General features: G+C 40.0%; 1 protein-coding gene across 2 annotated transcripts in view; it reads left to right on the forward strand.

Annotated features, from left to right (window-relative positions):
- Positions 1–17,724, forward strand: part of YBEY (ybeY metalloendoribonuclease) — a 180,649-nt gene that overhangs the window by 128,986 nt on the left and 33,939 nt on the right. For both annotated transcript variants that reach the window (XM_033944926.1, XM_033944927.1), the window contains exon 4: positions 3,837–3,905. In XM_033944926.1, coding sequence (XP_033800817.1) covers positions 3,837–3,905 — 69 coding nt within the window. The remainder of the gene's footprint in view (positions 1–3,836; positions 3,906–17,724) is intronic.

Below are 17,724 nucleotides of genomic sequence, written 5' to 3' on the forward strand. Positions count from 1 at the left end.
ACCTAAAGAAGGAGGTTTGCGCTTCTGAAAGCTAATTGAAAAATGAATTATTGGTCCAATAAAATGGTATTTTCTTATTTTCCTTATTTTTTTAATTAATTTATAAAGTGAATAGTTTGTCAGTTTTTTTATTAATTTACTTCTGCTTTCTTTATATTTTGCACAGTATTAGGTGACGTGTCACTGTTTCTGTATGCAGAGTCTGACATATTGGAGGTTCAGTTTTTTTTGTCTACAGTACATATTTCTATTTTTAGTTTGTGATTACTTATTCCATACTAAATGAGGGTGTATCTGTGTTTTGTATGTATGAAAAAGACATGGTTTTCTGTTAGCATTGACTTTGTAGGATCAATCTATACTAATCTGGCTTGTTTAGTTTTACAATAAATGTGTTGATGTTCTAATGAAAACCAAAAAAACTCTGTGGAGTGACGATGTTCCTAAATGGACTTTATTTGAAAGTATCAAAGTTCCAAAGGTACACTAAAATCATCCACATAAAATAATTCCATCCACATAAAAGTAAATCATCCACATAAAAGCCTTAAAGGACCTAGTCCGCTAGGGATACAGGACCCAACACGGTCCGCGTTTCGACAAAAAGTCTTCTTCAGGGGTCCCTGGGGGTCCTATAAAGGTATGTACGTGCAAGCAGTGTCTCACTTCCGGTTCACCACTCAATTGTTTCCCACATACCTTTATAGGACCCCCAGGGACCCCTGAAGAAGACTTTTTGTCAAAACGCGGACCGTGTTGGGTCCTGTATCCCTAGCGGACTAGGTCCTTTAAGGCTTTTATGTGGATGATTTACTTTTATGTGGATGGAATTATTTTATGTGGATGATTTTAGTGTACCTTTGGAACTTTGATACTTTCAAATAAAGTCCATTTAGGAACATCGTCACTCCACAGAGTTTTTTTGGTTTTCTCTGGATTTTCTTCTTTGTGGATATTTTGGGGTCAATTCCTTTTGTTTTTTGATGTTCTAATGCTCACTGCAGTGTTAAAGATGCTGCCTTTTCCTAAGTGCACCCTTGTTGTGTGACTCGAGGATTATTACTAAAATTAAGTGTTTATATAGAGGAGGGGAGTGTTAAAATGATCAGCCTCCAAGTATCAAATATACTAGGTACACCACTATACTTCAGCTCATATTTTTAGGCTGTTTTCTGAAGGGAAGAAGGCTTCTGAAATTGCCATGTTTGTGTGTCCCTGCTCCGCAGTAGCTTTGGTATTCAGGCTAGATTCGCAAAAAAACAAGTAAAAAACTGACTGGCTACTATCGCAGCCATTATAGAAGCAATTTTTAAAAAGCAAGTCATTCTCCAAAAAACACTCATGCAAATGAGGTTGGCAGAGAGCAGCAATGATTCGCTAAATTTGCATGTGCCCATCGCCTAGGATACAACCTGGGATACACTGAGGAGGAGCCTGAGGCTTTGATTGGCCCAGATTGTTTAAGGCCCCTCCTAAAGGAAGGGCCATATATGTCTGGGCCAATCAGAGTCTTAGGCCCCTCCCCAGATGCCTCTGCTAGGAGTCTAAGGCTCTGATTGGCCTAGACACCTAAGGCTCCACAACAACTTGGGCCAATCAGAGCCTTAGGCCCCTCCCCAATGCATCCCAGGATGCATTGGGGAGGGGAAGGCTCACCATTTTGAAGAGTCAAGCCAGCTGGCCGGAGGAAGTAGGCATCCCTCCAGCCAACCATCTAAAGTAAGATAAGGAGGAGAGGTCGGGATCATCAGAGGCACAGGGGGCTGTTGTGTGGCAGCGGGAGAGCGTAGGCATCTTTCCCATTGCTGAGCGGGTTGGGGGTGTTGGTTGGCGGTAGGAAAGATTGGGCATCTCTCCCGCTGCTGGGGGGGGGGTGTTTGCGGTAGGAGAGAGTTGTTATCTCTCCCACTGCTGGGGGTGGGGATCTATAATACATGCGCTCCCATTAAAAAAAATAACTACAATTTATGAGCATCATCTACCTTTTTTTTTTTTTTTTTGCATTAGCCACAGTCAAAACACATGCCACAAGATCCACTTTTAACAGTGCTGGCACTGTATCGGCAGCCCCCAGACAAGTCACAGAGTTTTGTCACCAAAAGCCGACACCACTCATGGAGAATGGCTCGGCGATCTTTAAGAATCCAGTGGAGTGCTCATTTCAATGTTCAAGAGCCCATTTGCATGCCAGTATTGGAGCCTCCTAGAAAGCTCGCTAAAGACCACGATAAACCGTTGTGATAATCTGCCGATAAAATGCATGCAGGCTAAACCTGGTAGAACCAGTTTAGCGATCACACTAAAGGCTCTCTGTATTAGTGCTGCCCGATTCAGGAAAAATAATTTCAATTCGATTCAACCTGTTGAATTGGTTTTTCAATTCAATTTTCCTGCCCAATTGGGTGTTTTTTTGTTTTGTTTTGTGTTTTTTTCAAACATCCTGGTGGGTTTATTTTACAGCCTCTTCACCCCCTTTGTCTTCTCCTAACCACACTGGCGCTGTGGTGTAAACAAAAAAGACTTTTCCTCTCTTTGTTAAATCCTAGCTCACGTTTGCAGTCTAACACCAGCTCTGGCAGGATACACATTTCAAATCTGACATATTGTAATCACAAAACAGAAAATAAAATTAGTTTTTCTACCTTTTGTCTGGTCATTATTCAAATTTTGTTGGTCTCAGGTTCTGGTTGTTTTCTGATAACTTGCTTGCCAGGGTCTCCTTCTTTCTTCTTTCTCCCTGCTAACCATCCATCTTTCATCTTTGTCCTCCCCTTCCGTTTCTCTTCCCCCCCAGAAGGTCTGGCATCTTTTCTTTTTTTTCGTCTCCCTCCACAGATCCACCTTTTCTTAACTACCCTTTCATCCAGCATTTCTCCTTCCTTCCCCACCACCCCAGGGTCCACCATCTCTCCCTTTCTTTTCCCAACTACCCTCCTATCCAGTATCTCTATCCCCCCCTCCACACCATCCCTTGCACCCAACTTCTCTCCCTTTCTGTTCCTTCCCTCCCTAAATCCCATTGTCCATCATCTCTCTCCCTCTCCTCTATTTTCAGACCCATTTCTTCCTCCCCAAATCCGGCATATGCACATCTCTTTGAACCCCCCCCATTCCCTCCCTCCGTGTACTTCTATACTAGGGGCCCCCTCTCCTGAAGGTCTGTCCCCTCCTGAAGGCCTGCACCCACCCCTAAAGTCCTATGCCACCATCCCTGAAGGCCTGTTTCCCCCTTGAAGGCTTGTTCCCCCCCTTAAAGGTCTGCATACCACCTTTGAAGGCCTGCCTGTCCCCCCTGATAGCCTGCCTGTCCCCCTAAAGGCCTGTCTCCCCCTTGAAGACCTGTCCCCCCCTTGAAGGCTTGTTCCCCCCTTGAAGGCCGTTCCTTCTTTAGGTTTAGGGGCGAGGGTGGAGGGTCAGGCGAATCGGGAAGCCGTTTGTTTTGTTTTGTTTTGTTTTGAACTGATTCTAATCAATTCACCCAAAGTGAATCGGTGAACCGATTCGAATCGTGAATCAAACAGCACTACTCTGTATCCTATCCACAAGAAATATTCAGTACATGTCAGGAAAAGCAAATTATGTGCACAGATGCACTCCATATACTTCCTGTTACTTCTGATTGGGCAGTAGTATAATGGCATCACTTGAAAATCCCCCCCCCCTGCCCAGTCAGTTCTATTTGTGTTTCAAAGCTATGTCACTTACCAATCCAGTGACTGTTTTATTTATGTGCAGTATGGCACTTTTTGTTCCTGGTGACTGCTCTTTTATATTTGCTTCACAGAACATGACATTCCAACTTTCTATTCAATTTGTTCTCTTTCTTTTCATGTCAGGTGATTGCTGCACATGGACTGTGCCATTTGCTTGGATACCAGCATACAACAGAAGCAGAGTGGAGACAGGTATGTTCCTAAGAAATATAAGAAGTCTATGAGGTCTGACAATTAAGTTTGCAAACTTGCTTCCGTGCACTTATATTGGCAGCACTGTACAAAAAACTCGTTAAGGTTTCATAACCTTGGTATATCAGTGTCTCAGAGCTGTGTTTGTGTCGATGTGTGGCATTGTCTGACTGAGTGACATTTATTAATACTGCATGTCTGTTTCTTAACGTTTTTTGATATCAGAGGGATTGTTCATTATGAATTTGTACCAACTGGACAAACAGTTAACCAAGTTTACTATTTGGAAGTGCTGAAAACGACCTGAACTTTTCGCCAACAACTCGTGGCTCTTGCATCACGACAATGCACCAGCTCACAGCACTGTCTGTGAGGGAGTTTTTAACAAGAAAACAAATAACTGTATTGGAACACCCTCCCTACTCACCTGATCTGGCCCCAAGGACTTTTATCTTTACTCAAAGATAAAGGAAGTATTGAAAGGAAGCCATTTTGATGACATTCAAGACATCAAGGATAATACAACAACAGCTCTGATGAGCATTCCAGAAAAAGTTTGGAGGGTGGACTAGGCACTGGACGTTTGTGCATAGCTTCCCAAGGGGAGTACTTCAATGGTGACCCTGGTGCAGTGGTAGGCAATCTCATTAGTCAAAAGAGCCAAAATCAGCAGTACAACGATTAAGATGTTTTTTGAGAGCCATACCCCGTGCCCGCTTGTGCTACGATGGCTACGTCAACCCGTATGACACCACGCTAGCCCACAAGTAGTTGAAATCGATTCGTGGCAGAGCCTAGAGAATGACATGGGGAAAAAAATTTGTCTTCATCCCCGTGAGCTCGGTCCCCATCTCCGCAAACCACCTGATCTCATCCACACAAGCCTCGAATAGTTTTATACTGAACTTATTATATTAAAGTATAAAAAGAAACAATATTCTGTACAATTGTCAATTTATAAATCAACGTCTTCTCCCCACTCTCTCTTCCCCATTTCCATTCAGCATCCTCAGCCCACTCTCTCTCCACTTCCTTCAGCGCATGCACATAAAAACAAGCAAGCAATTTTATATCATTTTTATTCTATTCATTCATAGAAATTAAAGTCTAAATAATGCCAGTCACATAACAAAACATGATTTTACAAAAATAATTCCCTGCGCAGTCAAGCCTGCAAGGATTACTAGATGTCTTTCAGCAGCTCCCCTCCCTCCCCCTTACCTTCGTGGCCAAGTCAAAATGATCTACTAACAATAAAATTTTAAAAAGCACACTGTACGCAGAGAAAATGTTAATTATCATTTATATTCCGTGGGTTTTCAAAGAGGTCAAGGCAGATGACTTTATACAATGTCACCTCAGTAACAACTTTATAAAAATAGACAAATATACCCCCACTCTTTTTACTAAATCGCAATAACATTTTTTAGCGCAGGAAGCTGCACTGAATGCCCTGCGCTGCTGTCGATGCTCATAGGCTCCCTGCGCTAAAAAATGCTATTGTGGTTAGTAAAAGGGGGCCATAGTGCAAAATATAGACAGCAGATATAAATTCTCAAAAAGGGACACATTTTGATCACTAAATTGAAAATAAAATCATTTTTCCTACCTTTGTTTGGTGATTTCATGAGTCTCTGGTTGCACTTTCTTCTTCTGACTGTGCATCCAGTATTTCTTCCCTTCTTTCAGCCTCCTGTATGCTTCCTGTCCTCCAGACCTCATTCCCTCTCCCAACTTTTTGTTTCTTTCACCCTGCCCCCTTCTTTCTTTCTCTCTCCTTGCCCCCTTTCTTTCTGTATGTGTCTTTCTCTCTCTCCGTGCCCAAATTCTTTCTTTCTTTGTTTCTCCATGCCCTCTTTTTTTCTTTCTGTTTCCCTTCTTTCTTTCTGTCTCCCTGTCCCCCCCTTTCTTTCTTTCTTTCTCCCTGCCCTCCCCCAAGCCACCGCCATTGGGAAACATGCTGCCACTGCCACCGGGGAATAAGCTGCCACTGTCGCCATCAGGGAACAGGCCGCCGCTGAGTTTGAGTTCTCCCTGCTTCCCTTCCCCGCGGGGCTGACCAACTCTCGCCACCCAACGTAAATTCTAATGTCGTAGAGGATGTTCCGGGCCAGCCAGGCAGCGATTGGCTGGCCCTGAACGTCCTCTTTGACGTCAGAAGGAATGATAAGACAGATATTGGGGATTTTTAATTATTTTATTTATCAATTTTAACACAATTTACAAGAAGACTCTTGCATAAGAAATACAGAAAGAAATTATCTCTAAACAAAGGAAATACATTTTAAATTATCACTTATTCTTCCTTAGACCACAATTGTGAGAGTGATACAAAGAGAAATATGAGGAGCTCTAATGAAGAAACAAAAGGAAGGCTTACCAGCAACTCTCTTCTTAATATCTTTATCCAACCTCTAAATTTAGTTATACCCTGATATCAAAGTCTTCAAATTTAAGAAGGCACAAAGTTGGTCTGGGGTATAGAAAACATACTTCATCCCCGAATACTTAATTATACATGGATATACAAGAAAAAAAAGACGCTCCTAATGTTAAAGTCTCAGATCGCATGTCAAGAAAAAGCTTCTATCTTTCTTGAGTTTGTCTGGTAACATCTGGATATATCCAAATTCATTTTCCATGAAATAAAGCCTGAGCATTACGAAAATAGAATCTCATTATAGCATTTACATCCTGTAGAAATACCATTGAAACAATCAGAGTAGCCCTTTCAGATGACTCAGAAAACGATGTGTCTAATATTTTAGAAACATCCATAATCTCTTGAATAGGGATATTTGTATCTTCAATCTCTGGGCTTCCCCCCATTGGTTTCTTTGGCTTATAGTATATATAGTTAACTGGAGGAAGATGTTCAGAAGAAAATTTCAAAATCTCTGTTAGATAACTTTTAAAACAGGAAAACCAAACAAAAATTGCAGACAATGTACACGATGCAGGCAAGAATTTATTGTACCAAAGTTAAAATGCAGTAATAAAAAACCTTTTTACCAACCAAGAGACCCAACACGGTCCGTGTTTCGAACAACACGCCTTCGTCAGGGGTCCTAATGAATAAAAATACAATACTGAAATGTTCAGTATTAAGAGAACTGAATAACTAATAAAGAATAAAATGAAATAAAATAAAATGAGAGTGGTGTTGCCATGCCATGCCTGAAGGAGTGTGATAATAGAATATCAACAGGATAGATGATATTTGCTTAGTGATCACAGTGCAAAACAAACTGACACAAAATGGAAAATGGAACAAAAAAACCATAAAAATATATAAAGAGAACAACATGCAGTGAATCAAAAATTAATAAAAATAGAGTGGAGACAAAAACAAATAACAAGAAATAAAAGAAGTGAAAACAAAAAACGGAAAACGTGACACAGGAACAAAAGGTGAATCTCTATATCACCAGAGGTGCCAATTTGTGACATTAATTTGTGATGAGAGAGCACCTACCATGTTAAATAAGGTATACAATGTACCGCAAAAAATGAAGGTAACAATTATCATAAAAAACATAAAAACATAACATCATATAAAAACATCATATAAAATATAAGGCCTACCATGGTAAATAAGGTGTAAAATGTACCACAAAAAATGAAGGTAACAACTATCATAAAACACATATAAAAACATAACATCATATAAAAACATCATAAAAAAAATATATATATAAGGCCTATAGTTAAAATTCTTTAATAAAATTAAAACGTACTATAGACAATAATGAAAATAACTGCTATCAAGAGCAACATGGAACATAACATCATATAGAATGTGTAACTTGCAATTAGAATAAAATCTCTTTGTATAAAGCTAAAAACATAAGATCATATAATATAACAGAACAGAAAAAGGTTATTTAAGGCATGCTTGTATGATGAAAGCTTCCAATAAAAACAAAACATACTATAATAAAAAGCATTAAGAGATAACATCATATAGAATGTTTAAATGAACTCAAAATCATAAAGTATATAATATAACAGAAAGAGATGACTCGAGATGTGCTAGTATTCCAAGCGTATCAATAACATGAGGAAAATGGAAAGAGCTGGGGAGAGAATGTTGGTATGAAGTGATCATGGGCATAATGATATCAACGCTCCTAGGGTAAATTGTATGCAAATATATATATATGTAGGAAAAAAAATATGCAAATATGTACCACAAATATGAGCTAAAGCTCCGAGTAAACGAACTTAACAAAAAACAAAAACCTGCAAGCATGTTTGTCTGTAAAGCGTATGAGGATTGGATAAGCAGAGGTCATAAGCAATTTTAATAATACAGCCTTGATAGTGAGAAAGCCAAGGTTGCTGAAATATGTATCTTAAATAAAAGAGGCAAAAAACTAGTAAAGGAACAAGCTACTTTAAATACCTTTTTAAACGAGAGTGGCGCTCAGAATCCAAGATGGAGTAAAAAACTTCAAATTGGGGTGCAAACCCCTAAAATGCGTTTTTTATAGAATCAATCATTGCACCATTTTGAGTGAAAAGGTAATAGAAAGTGCTTATTGAAAAACACTCTTGCTTTAAATGTCCAATAAATGTCCAATAAAGTGAAAATGTTCCAACTATTATATAAGTTCAACTACATGAGTTCAAATCAGAACTTATCTTAATGTGACCACAGGAAATGTAAAAGAAGTTCCTCTGTACCAGATAAAGAAGCACCTTTAAACTAAGCAGGAGTTCACTAGCAGTGCAGTAGGTTCTTTGAGGCAGCCAGGATTGGCGAAACGCGTCAGAACCTCGCCGGGTCAACGCTATCTGAACCATTAAGATAAGTTCTGATTTGAACTCATGTAGTTGAACTTATATAATAGTTGGAACATTTTCACTTTATTGGACATTTATTGGACATTTAAAGCAAGAGTGTTTTTCAATAAGCACTTTCTATTACCTTTTCACTCAAAATGGTGCAATGATTGATTCTATAAAAAACGCATTTTAGGGGTTTGCACCCCAATTTGAAGTTTTTTACTCCATCTTGGATTCTGAGCGCCACTCTCGTTTAAAAAGGTATTTAAAGTAGCTTGTTCCTTTACTAGTTTTTTGCCTGTTTATGGTCATTTGGGAACAAATCTCCTTTTTTTGAAATTTACCCAGTTGTGTATCTTAAATAAAAGAGACATAAACCAAAGCTACGAGCAATAACTTATACTGAAAAACCTGCCAGCTTGACTGTCACTAAGATACATAATGATCGGAAGAGCAGCGGGCATAGAAAATTTAATAAAACAGCATTAGGATTCAAAAAACACACAAAACAACCAAAAACCAAAAGTTGCTTAAAAATATGGCCTAAGCAGAAGTACCAGACATGTGGCGATATGTATAGACTGACACAATGAATTGCAATACAACCTGAGGGGTGAGATGTAACATAAAATATAATGTGCAGCTTGCCCAGATGAATGATAAAGCTGCCTTAAAAGTTTTAAAGAGCCATAAAGGCTAAAACGTCAAACGGACAAAAATGTATGAAGAGGACTTACCAAATACCAAGAGCCGCTGCCAAAAACCAAATCACTCAAAAGCAGAAAATGAAAAAAGTGCTGCAAAACTGTTGTGATTTTAAAGAAACCTGACTATAACATGAATAGAAACGATTGGTAGATAGACTCAGGAGACGACAGGGTTGACGTATAAGGCGTTAAACAAATCAGCAATCTTCTGGTAGTGTCCCAAGGGGGACCATGAAATGCTTAAAAAAGCTGAACTAGAACCCATAGTCTAATAAAAATGTTATGAACTTATGAAAGGAAATCAAAAGTTTAAACATACATGGCAGCAGAATATGTAAACAGACATATATGAAAAAGCTGAGAAACAAAATTAATGTGGAATTTTTACTGTAAGGTTGCTATTGTCTGTATAAGGTTTAAAAATGTATATTAATATCTCAAAAGACAGTGCTCCTAGCATACCTAAACTGAATAATGAAAAATACTTTAAAGTGAAGTCTAATGCATGTTACTGTGCCTTTAAACAGATTCCAATGACAGAGGGAAGATACTATCTTTGTCATGTGGGCCACAAAGAGAATGACAATAAGTAGATAAAAAAGGTAATAAGAACATAAGAACATAAGCAGTGCCTCCGCCGGGTCAGACTATAGGTCCATCCTGCCCAGCAATCCGCTCCCGCGGCGGCCCAAACAGGTCACGACCTGTCTGAATCACCAGAAGGGGCCCCTTTCCACCTTGGTTTCTCATTAAAGTCCTATCTTCCCATCAAAGTCCTCACCCTCTGGTCTTGCCCATGCACGACCTGGTTGGCTTTCTATACTTATTACCTGGTTAGCTTTCTATACTTGTGTTACATCCCAGCACCTCTCTCAGTATCCCACGATCCCTTTATCCCTCAGGAATCCATCCAATCCCTGTTTGAATCCATGTACCGTACTCTGCCTGATCACTTCCTCCGGTAGCGCATTCCAAGTGTTCACGACCCTTTGGGTGAAGAAAAACTTCCTTGCATTTGTTTTGAACCTATCTCCCTTCAGTTTCTCCGAATGGTATGATAAAACACATAAAAAGATACAATAGCCTATGAATAAAAGACCAAACATGAAAGACTCAAGGAGTAATGATAATAGTACTAAAATATGATTGTAAAACAGCATAAACAAACATAACTGTATCATAAAAATGGACGATAGTCTATTTCTAAATGTGATCAAGTGTGATGGTATTGAGCTCAAAAATTGTCCTCTGTTCAGCTTGCAGCAAGATGTTATCTATATCGCCACCTCTCCAGCTGTGTTTAAAAGTCTTGAATACAATGAAACGGAGATCGTTGATAGTGTGGGCTAATTCTATCCAATGTTGAACCAAAGGTGCAGTTAGGATTTCCCTCAAAATGCAGCTTCTGTGCTCAATAATTCTTGTTTTTATTTTCCTTTTGGTTTTGCCAACATAGAGGAGTTGGCAAGGGCAGATAATAATATAAACCACGTACTGAGTATTGCAATTGCTGCTGAAATTGAGATAATACTTCTTGCCAGTACGGGTGTGTGTGAAAAAAGTAGCTGCAAGGGAATGGCGGCATACTGAGCATGAGGTACAAGATTGATGTCCAGTGTAATGATTCTGATGGCTCTTCATGGCAGGAAGAGCAGAAGGCACCAATTTATCTTTGAGGTTGGGATTCCTTGATATAGCAATGATGGGTTTCTTGCCTCTAAAGCACTGGTATAGTTCTAAGATCTGCCAATTGGACATGATAATGCGGTTCACTTCACTGGAGAAATGTGAATATTTCAAGACATGTGTGAGTCTTATTTCCAGTCTGAAGCAGATCTTCACGGTGTCGGAGCTGAGATCATTGATAACAGTGGTATATTTCAGGTAAAGGGTAGCCTCTTTGTGCAAATCTATAAGCCATTTGTGGCGCTTGTTTTTCAAATTCCTCTACTGTGGTACATAACCTTTTAAGTCTAAGGAATTGACTGTAGGGTAAATTTATTTTCAAAGGACGTTGATGAAAGCTTGAGTAGTGTAGATAATTGTTTTTATCCGTAGTTTTTTTTTATAAATAGTAGTATGAAACCCATAACGTTCTTTAGATATCATAATGTCAAGAAACGCTATGTGTTGATGATGAAATTCCATTTAAAATTTTAAATTCTGATCGCATGTATTCAACCATTCTAAAAACAGGTGGAGTTTGGGAATGCTTCCTTTCCATAAGATAAAAATATCATCTATATATCTTTTGTATAATCTTACCTCATCTTGAAATGCGTGTGTGGTAAGAAACTTTTCTTCAAAATCTGCAACATACAGATTGGCAATATCAGGAGCCATAGAGGCCCCCATAGCTGTACCTTTGATTTGTAAATAGAACTTGTCTGAAAAGCAGAAATAATTTTGCATGAGTGCTATAGTTGCCACAGTTATGATGAACCTATTGGGTATTCGTTCGGAGGGATCCCTTTTGCTCAATGTTCTCTCAATAACACTTATTGCTTCCATTTGGGGAATATTCGTGTAGAAGGAATCGATGTCAAGAGTGACAAGGACAACTTCTGTGAGGTCTCCATCGAATGCGTCCAAAGTATTAATCATATGAGATGAATCATGGACATATGAGGGTATCAAAGGAACATGTGGACGTAAGAAGAAATCTGTGAAGTCAGACAGTGGTTCTAAGACAGATCCATTTGCTGATATGATTGGCCTCCCTGGGGGTCTACCGGTGTTTTATGAATTTTAGGCAAAATATATACGGTTGGTATTACAGGGTGTTCATTAATCAAGAACTGCTTTTCTTTTAAGGTAATATAACCAGCGCTAAATGCTGTATCTACTAATTCTTTTATATCCTCCATTAGGTGAGGCATAGGATCACTGTCTAGAGCAGGGGTGTCAAAGTCCCTCCTCGAGGGCCGGAATCCAGTCGGGTTTTCTGGATTTCCCCAATGAATATGCATTGAAAGCAGTGCATGCAAATAGATCTCATGCAGATTCATTGGGGAAATCCTGAAAACCCGACTGGATTCTGGCCCTCGAGGACCGACTTTGACACCTGTGGTCTAGAGGCCTGTAGAATGTAACATCTTTGATCTGTTTGTGGATTTCTTGAACGTATTTTTCTCTATCCATGATTACTATCCCACCTCCCTTATCTGCTGGTTTAATGACAATATCATTATTTTCTTAAGTTCATCAATAGCTTTAACCTCTAAATGATCCATATTTTGTTTATGTTTAACATATTTATGTTTTTTCTCCATGTTTGCAACATCTCTAAGCACACATTCATAAAAAGTGGAGACGACAGGGTCACAAGTACCTGGAGGGATCCATTTAGATTTCTTTTTCAGGATAGATGAATCCGAATATGTGTTGATAAACTGATCTTTATTGAAGAAATGATGTATATGCAACTTCCTTTTAAATTTATAAAGGTCGATACGTGTTTGAAAGGCATCATATCTGGTGGTGGGAACAAATGAGAGACCTTTTCGTAAAACGTTAATCTGTGTTGCTAGTAATGAATAAGAGGAAAGATTGATAACTGGTATCTCATTTACCAATCCCTCTGATAGGGGTTGGTTTGCGCCCTGCCCCTGTAGGGGCCTCTGTTCCCCCCCTCCCCCCAGTGTGATCCCCTGTATTGGTCCACGTCTCTCTGATACCCTCTGTACCGGCTTCTGTTGTGCATGTCTCGGAGTTTGGTATGTTTGTATGCCTTGATTTGTAGAATTCCAAAGCAGTTCTAAAAAATGGTTATGGTTACTAAGTGATGATCTATGGGTGTTACGTGATGATCTGTCTTGACGTGGACTGGAAACGATAGGTGCATTGGTGTTAATGGGACTGGTTACTGTGGAGGTGTATTCCTAATCTGAGCAACTCCGTATCCTATCTCCGATCTCCTATCTGTGTATGATTGGGAGCAATGGTGTAAATCTTATTTTCCTTTGTTTGTCTCTTTTGGAATCTATTATTTCTAGACATAGATCTATGCAGTGATCTCTGTCTTTGGTATATTCTAGATTTACACGAAGGATATATACTGCCATTTTGATAGTCAACTGTGTCACGTTTTAATTTATCCATTTTGTTAGTTTTGATCTCTTTTTTATAATCTGTCATTTTGTTATTTACATCTTGTATGATGTGATCAAAGCTAGGATCTTCCTTTTTCACAAATTCCAATTTATCTTCAAGTTTGGTCCTAATCGTATCTGACTTCTGTTTGGAAGTTTCAATCAGAAGGATCATAAGATCCAATGAACACTTGTTCAAAATACAACACCATCTATCTAAGAAAGCCTGGTCATCATTGTACATTGTAGGTCCTTTCATAATACGCAAACCTCTGGAAATCATTTGTTTCCTGCAATATTACAAAGTGGAGGTCTGCTCTAATGACCTCTCTATTCATAAAAATAATATCTTTCCAAGCATCGAAAGTTGATGTAGAGTTATCTTCCTCTTCTTCAATGACAGGTTGTTCTTCCAGTAAATTACTGAGCCTTTCTTCCGGAAAGCTGAAAATATGATCCCAGGCAGGAAAGGCCATGTTGGAATGAGCAGGCATCAATGGGAGAAATACCCATGATTTTAGTAAAATTCAATCTGTGATTGTGATTTTCTATCTGTTCCATCCTTCTGTTTAATTGAATTTTGTCTTTTACTATGTGTGCTGTTAAATCTTGTAGAGACTTTTATGTTCTGTTTAACTGAAGTTAATTCAGAGGTATACTACTACTACTATTACTACTACTTTTAATTATTTCTATAATGCTACCAGACACACACAGGGCTTTACAGAGTCACAAATAGTAAGAAAACAGTCCCTGCTCGAAAGAGCTTACAATCTAAACAGGCAAGACAGACAAACAAGATGTCATGGATACAATTAAGGGGAGCAGTTAATCAGATGGCTGGGTTGGAGGGCAGAGGAGTAGGATTAAGGATTGAAAGCTATATCAAAAAGGTGGGTTTTCAGTCTGCTTTTAAACAAGGAAAGAGAAGGGGCTTCACTCGGGTAATTTTTTCTAGGCATAGGGGTCAGCTAGATGAAAGGAATGAAGTCTGGAATTGGCAGTGGAGGAGAAGGGTAATGTTAAGAGTGACTTATCTGAGGAACGGAGTTCTCTGGGAGATTTATAAGGAGAGAGAAGCGAGAAGAGATATTGAGGGGCAGTAAGTGTAGCCAACTCAATTGAAGATCAGCGGAGTGCCCAAGGGAGGGAGTGTGGGGATAGATGAGAGAAAAGAGATACTGAGGAGCTGCGGAGTAAATACACTTGTATAGAAAAATAAATAGTTGTAGTAATAGGTCAGTAAGAGGAGTTTGAACTGTATGTGGAAATGAATATTTTGAAACTCACTTTGGCCACATCGCTGGACCCAGGAGCAGGCAAGGAGGCTTGCCGGCGTGGGAGCGCACTCCGCCCCTCCCCCCACCCGACGAGACTACACTGAGCCAGTTGGAAGGCTCAGGAAGTCTCTCAGCACTCGTGTTTCTGTTAGTTTCTGTTTACTTCTTGTTTCTCGTTTGAAACTCACTTTGGCCACATCGCTGGACCCAGGAGCAGGCAGGGAGGCTTGCCGGCGTGGGAGCACACTCCGCCCCTCCTCCCCACCCGATGGGACTGCACAGGGCCGACATCACTGGACCCAGGAGCAGGCAGGGAGGCTTGCCGGAGTGGGAGCGCACTCCGCCCCTCCCCCCACCTGACAGGACTACACTGAACCAATAAAAGATTCAGCGCCTAACAGCTCACTGTCTAAGACGCTCATAGCACCTTTGTGAAGCGACCAAGAAACGATCCACCCCCACAACACCACCAAACATAAAACCAACCGAAAAACAGCAGCCAAACCACCAAAGACCCTTCTACCACCTTTCACCAACCACCAAACAACAACAACAAAAAAAAAAAACCCAAAATGAAGCTAACCTCACGAGCCCAGCACTTCATACTGTTAATCCTTCTTTTAACCAGCGGGAAGACAGCAGCAAATAACCTCCTCCCTACACCCGCTACAGATATAAATAAATCTCTCTTCCAAAATAGGAGAACATCAAGTGACAGAAACTCAAACCTACAATCTAACACTCTACACTCCATTACCACAGCATGGGGAAGAGACCAACACACACTAAGACTAAACCACACCAGCACACCAAATCACTTATATATCCAAACACAACCCACAACTATCACACAGAGATATCCACACTCAAATGCGCCTACTTAAATATCAGAGCGCTAGGTCCAAAAACAGAGCTTATAAAAACCTGGATAAAACAAGAAAACCTGGACTGTCTTTTCCTCACAGAAACCTGGCTAACCTCTGACTCAGACCCCAGAATAACTGAGGTCTGCCCACAAGGATACAAAATTACAGTGGTCTGCAGAGAAAAAAAAAAGAGGCGGAGGCCTAGCAATCTTAATCAAACAAGATCTAACCCTTAATATAATTGAGAAAACATCTAATCGGTACATGGACCTTTGAGCTTGCCAACTCTCAAGCACCACACTAAAAAGGTATAAGGTTATGCACCTTGACAGTGGAAAACCATGCAGAACTTACACCCTGAATGGTGAGACCTTAACAAGAACTGTGGCAGAACAGGACCTAGGAGTAATCATTAATGAAGATGATGTCTGGCAATATGTTGTGAGGAAGCCCCTGAACAAGGAAGGCAAGAAATCCAGAACTAAGGCTCCTAAGATTCAGCGCCTGGTGACTCCCCGAGTGTTACAGCACAAGCGCAGACGCATTGCTCTGAAGAAGCAGCGCACACAGAAGAATAAGGAAGAGGCATCGGAGTATGCCAAACTTTTGGCTAAGAGAATGAAGGAGACAAGGAGAAACGGCAGGAACAGATTGCCAAGAGGCGAAGATTGTCCTCACTCAGAGCCTCTACTTCCAAATCTGAGTCCAGCCAGAAGTAGAAATATTATGGTGTTGCCCAATTAAAACAATTTTGTGGTCAAACTACAAAAAAAAAAAAAGATATGAAGACTACCAATCAGGTGGAGATAGCTTCATCCAAGGCTAGACAAATACTGGGTTGCATCCGAAGAAGTTTTGACAGCCGAAAGCCTGAAGTTGTAATGCCACTGTACAGGTCCATGGTGAGACCTCATCTGGAATATTGTGTTAAATTTTGGAGGCCACATTATCAAAAGGATGTGCTGAGAATTGAGTCGGTTCAGCGAATGACCACTAGGATGGTCTCAGGACCAATGTTCCCTCTAAGGATTGATGAGGTGTGTGCAAAAAAAATATGCATGAGCGACAAGTTACATACTCCACAAATTTATGAGCAGGCGCAGAGGACGAGTGCCCGTGAGATTGTGGGAGGTTAAATACTCAAAACTTAGAAGAATAACAATTTACTTAAAGTTTTTGCTTCGCCAGCTTTCTGGTATCTTTACATACAGTGGCGTACCTAGCATATGTAACACCCGGGGCCCATCATTTTTTGGCAACCCCCCCATCTGTATGATTTTTAGTAACAAGCCACACATGAGTACCTAGGAAAAGGCAGCATCTTACATATTGCAGTGAGCAGTACATCAATACACCCATTGTAAAACTAAACAAGCCAGACCAGCACAGATCAATCCTGCACCGTCAATCCTAACAGAAAACCATGTCTTTCGAACACACAGAACACAGAAAACACCTTCGCCTAGTATGGAATATGTCATCACAAACTAACCCCTCCCCCTTTTACAAAACTGTAGTGAGGATTTTAGCCACGGTGGTAAGAGCTCTGACGCTCATAGAAATCTGAGCATCAGAGCTGCTACCACCACGGCTGGTGCTAAAAAACGTTCCACAGTTTTGTAAAAGGGGGGATAAAATAGAAATACACAGCTTCAATGCTCTAGCTCAGGGGTGCCCAAACTTTTTGGGCTTGCGAGCTACTTTAAAATGACCAAGTCAAAATGATCTACCAACAATAAAATTAAAAAACATAAAGCACACTATACGCTGAGAAAATGTTAATTATCATTCCTATTCTGAGTTTTTTTCAGAGGTCAAGGCAGATGACTCTATGCATTGTCACCTCAGTAACAACCATATAAAAATAGACAAATATACCCCCTTCCTTTTTATTAAACCACAATAGCAATTTTTAGCGCAGGGACCTGCGCTAAATGCCCAGTGCTGCTCTCGACGCTCATAGGCTCCCTGCGCTAAAAAACACTATTGCGGTTTAGTAAAAGGGGGCCATAATGCAAAATATAGACAGCATATATAAATTCAGACACATTTTGATCACTAAATTTAAAATAAAATCATTTTTCCTA

The sequence above is a fragment of the Geotrypetes seraphini genome, chromosome 5 (assembly GCF_902459505.1).
Source record: "Geotrypetes seraphini chromosome 5, aGeoSer1.1, whole genome shotgun sequence".
NCBI classification, from domain to species: domain Eukaryota; kingdom Metazoa; phylum Chordata; class Amphibia; order Gymnophiona; family Dermophiidae; genus Geotrypetes; species Geotrypetes seraphini.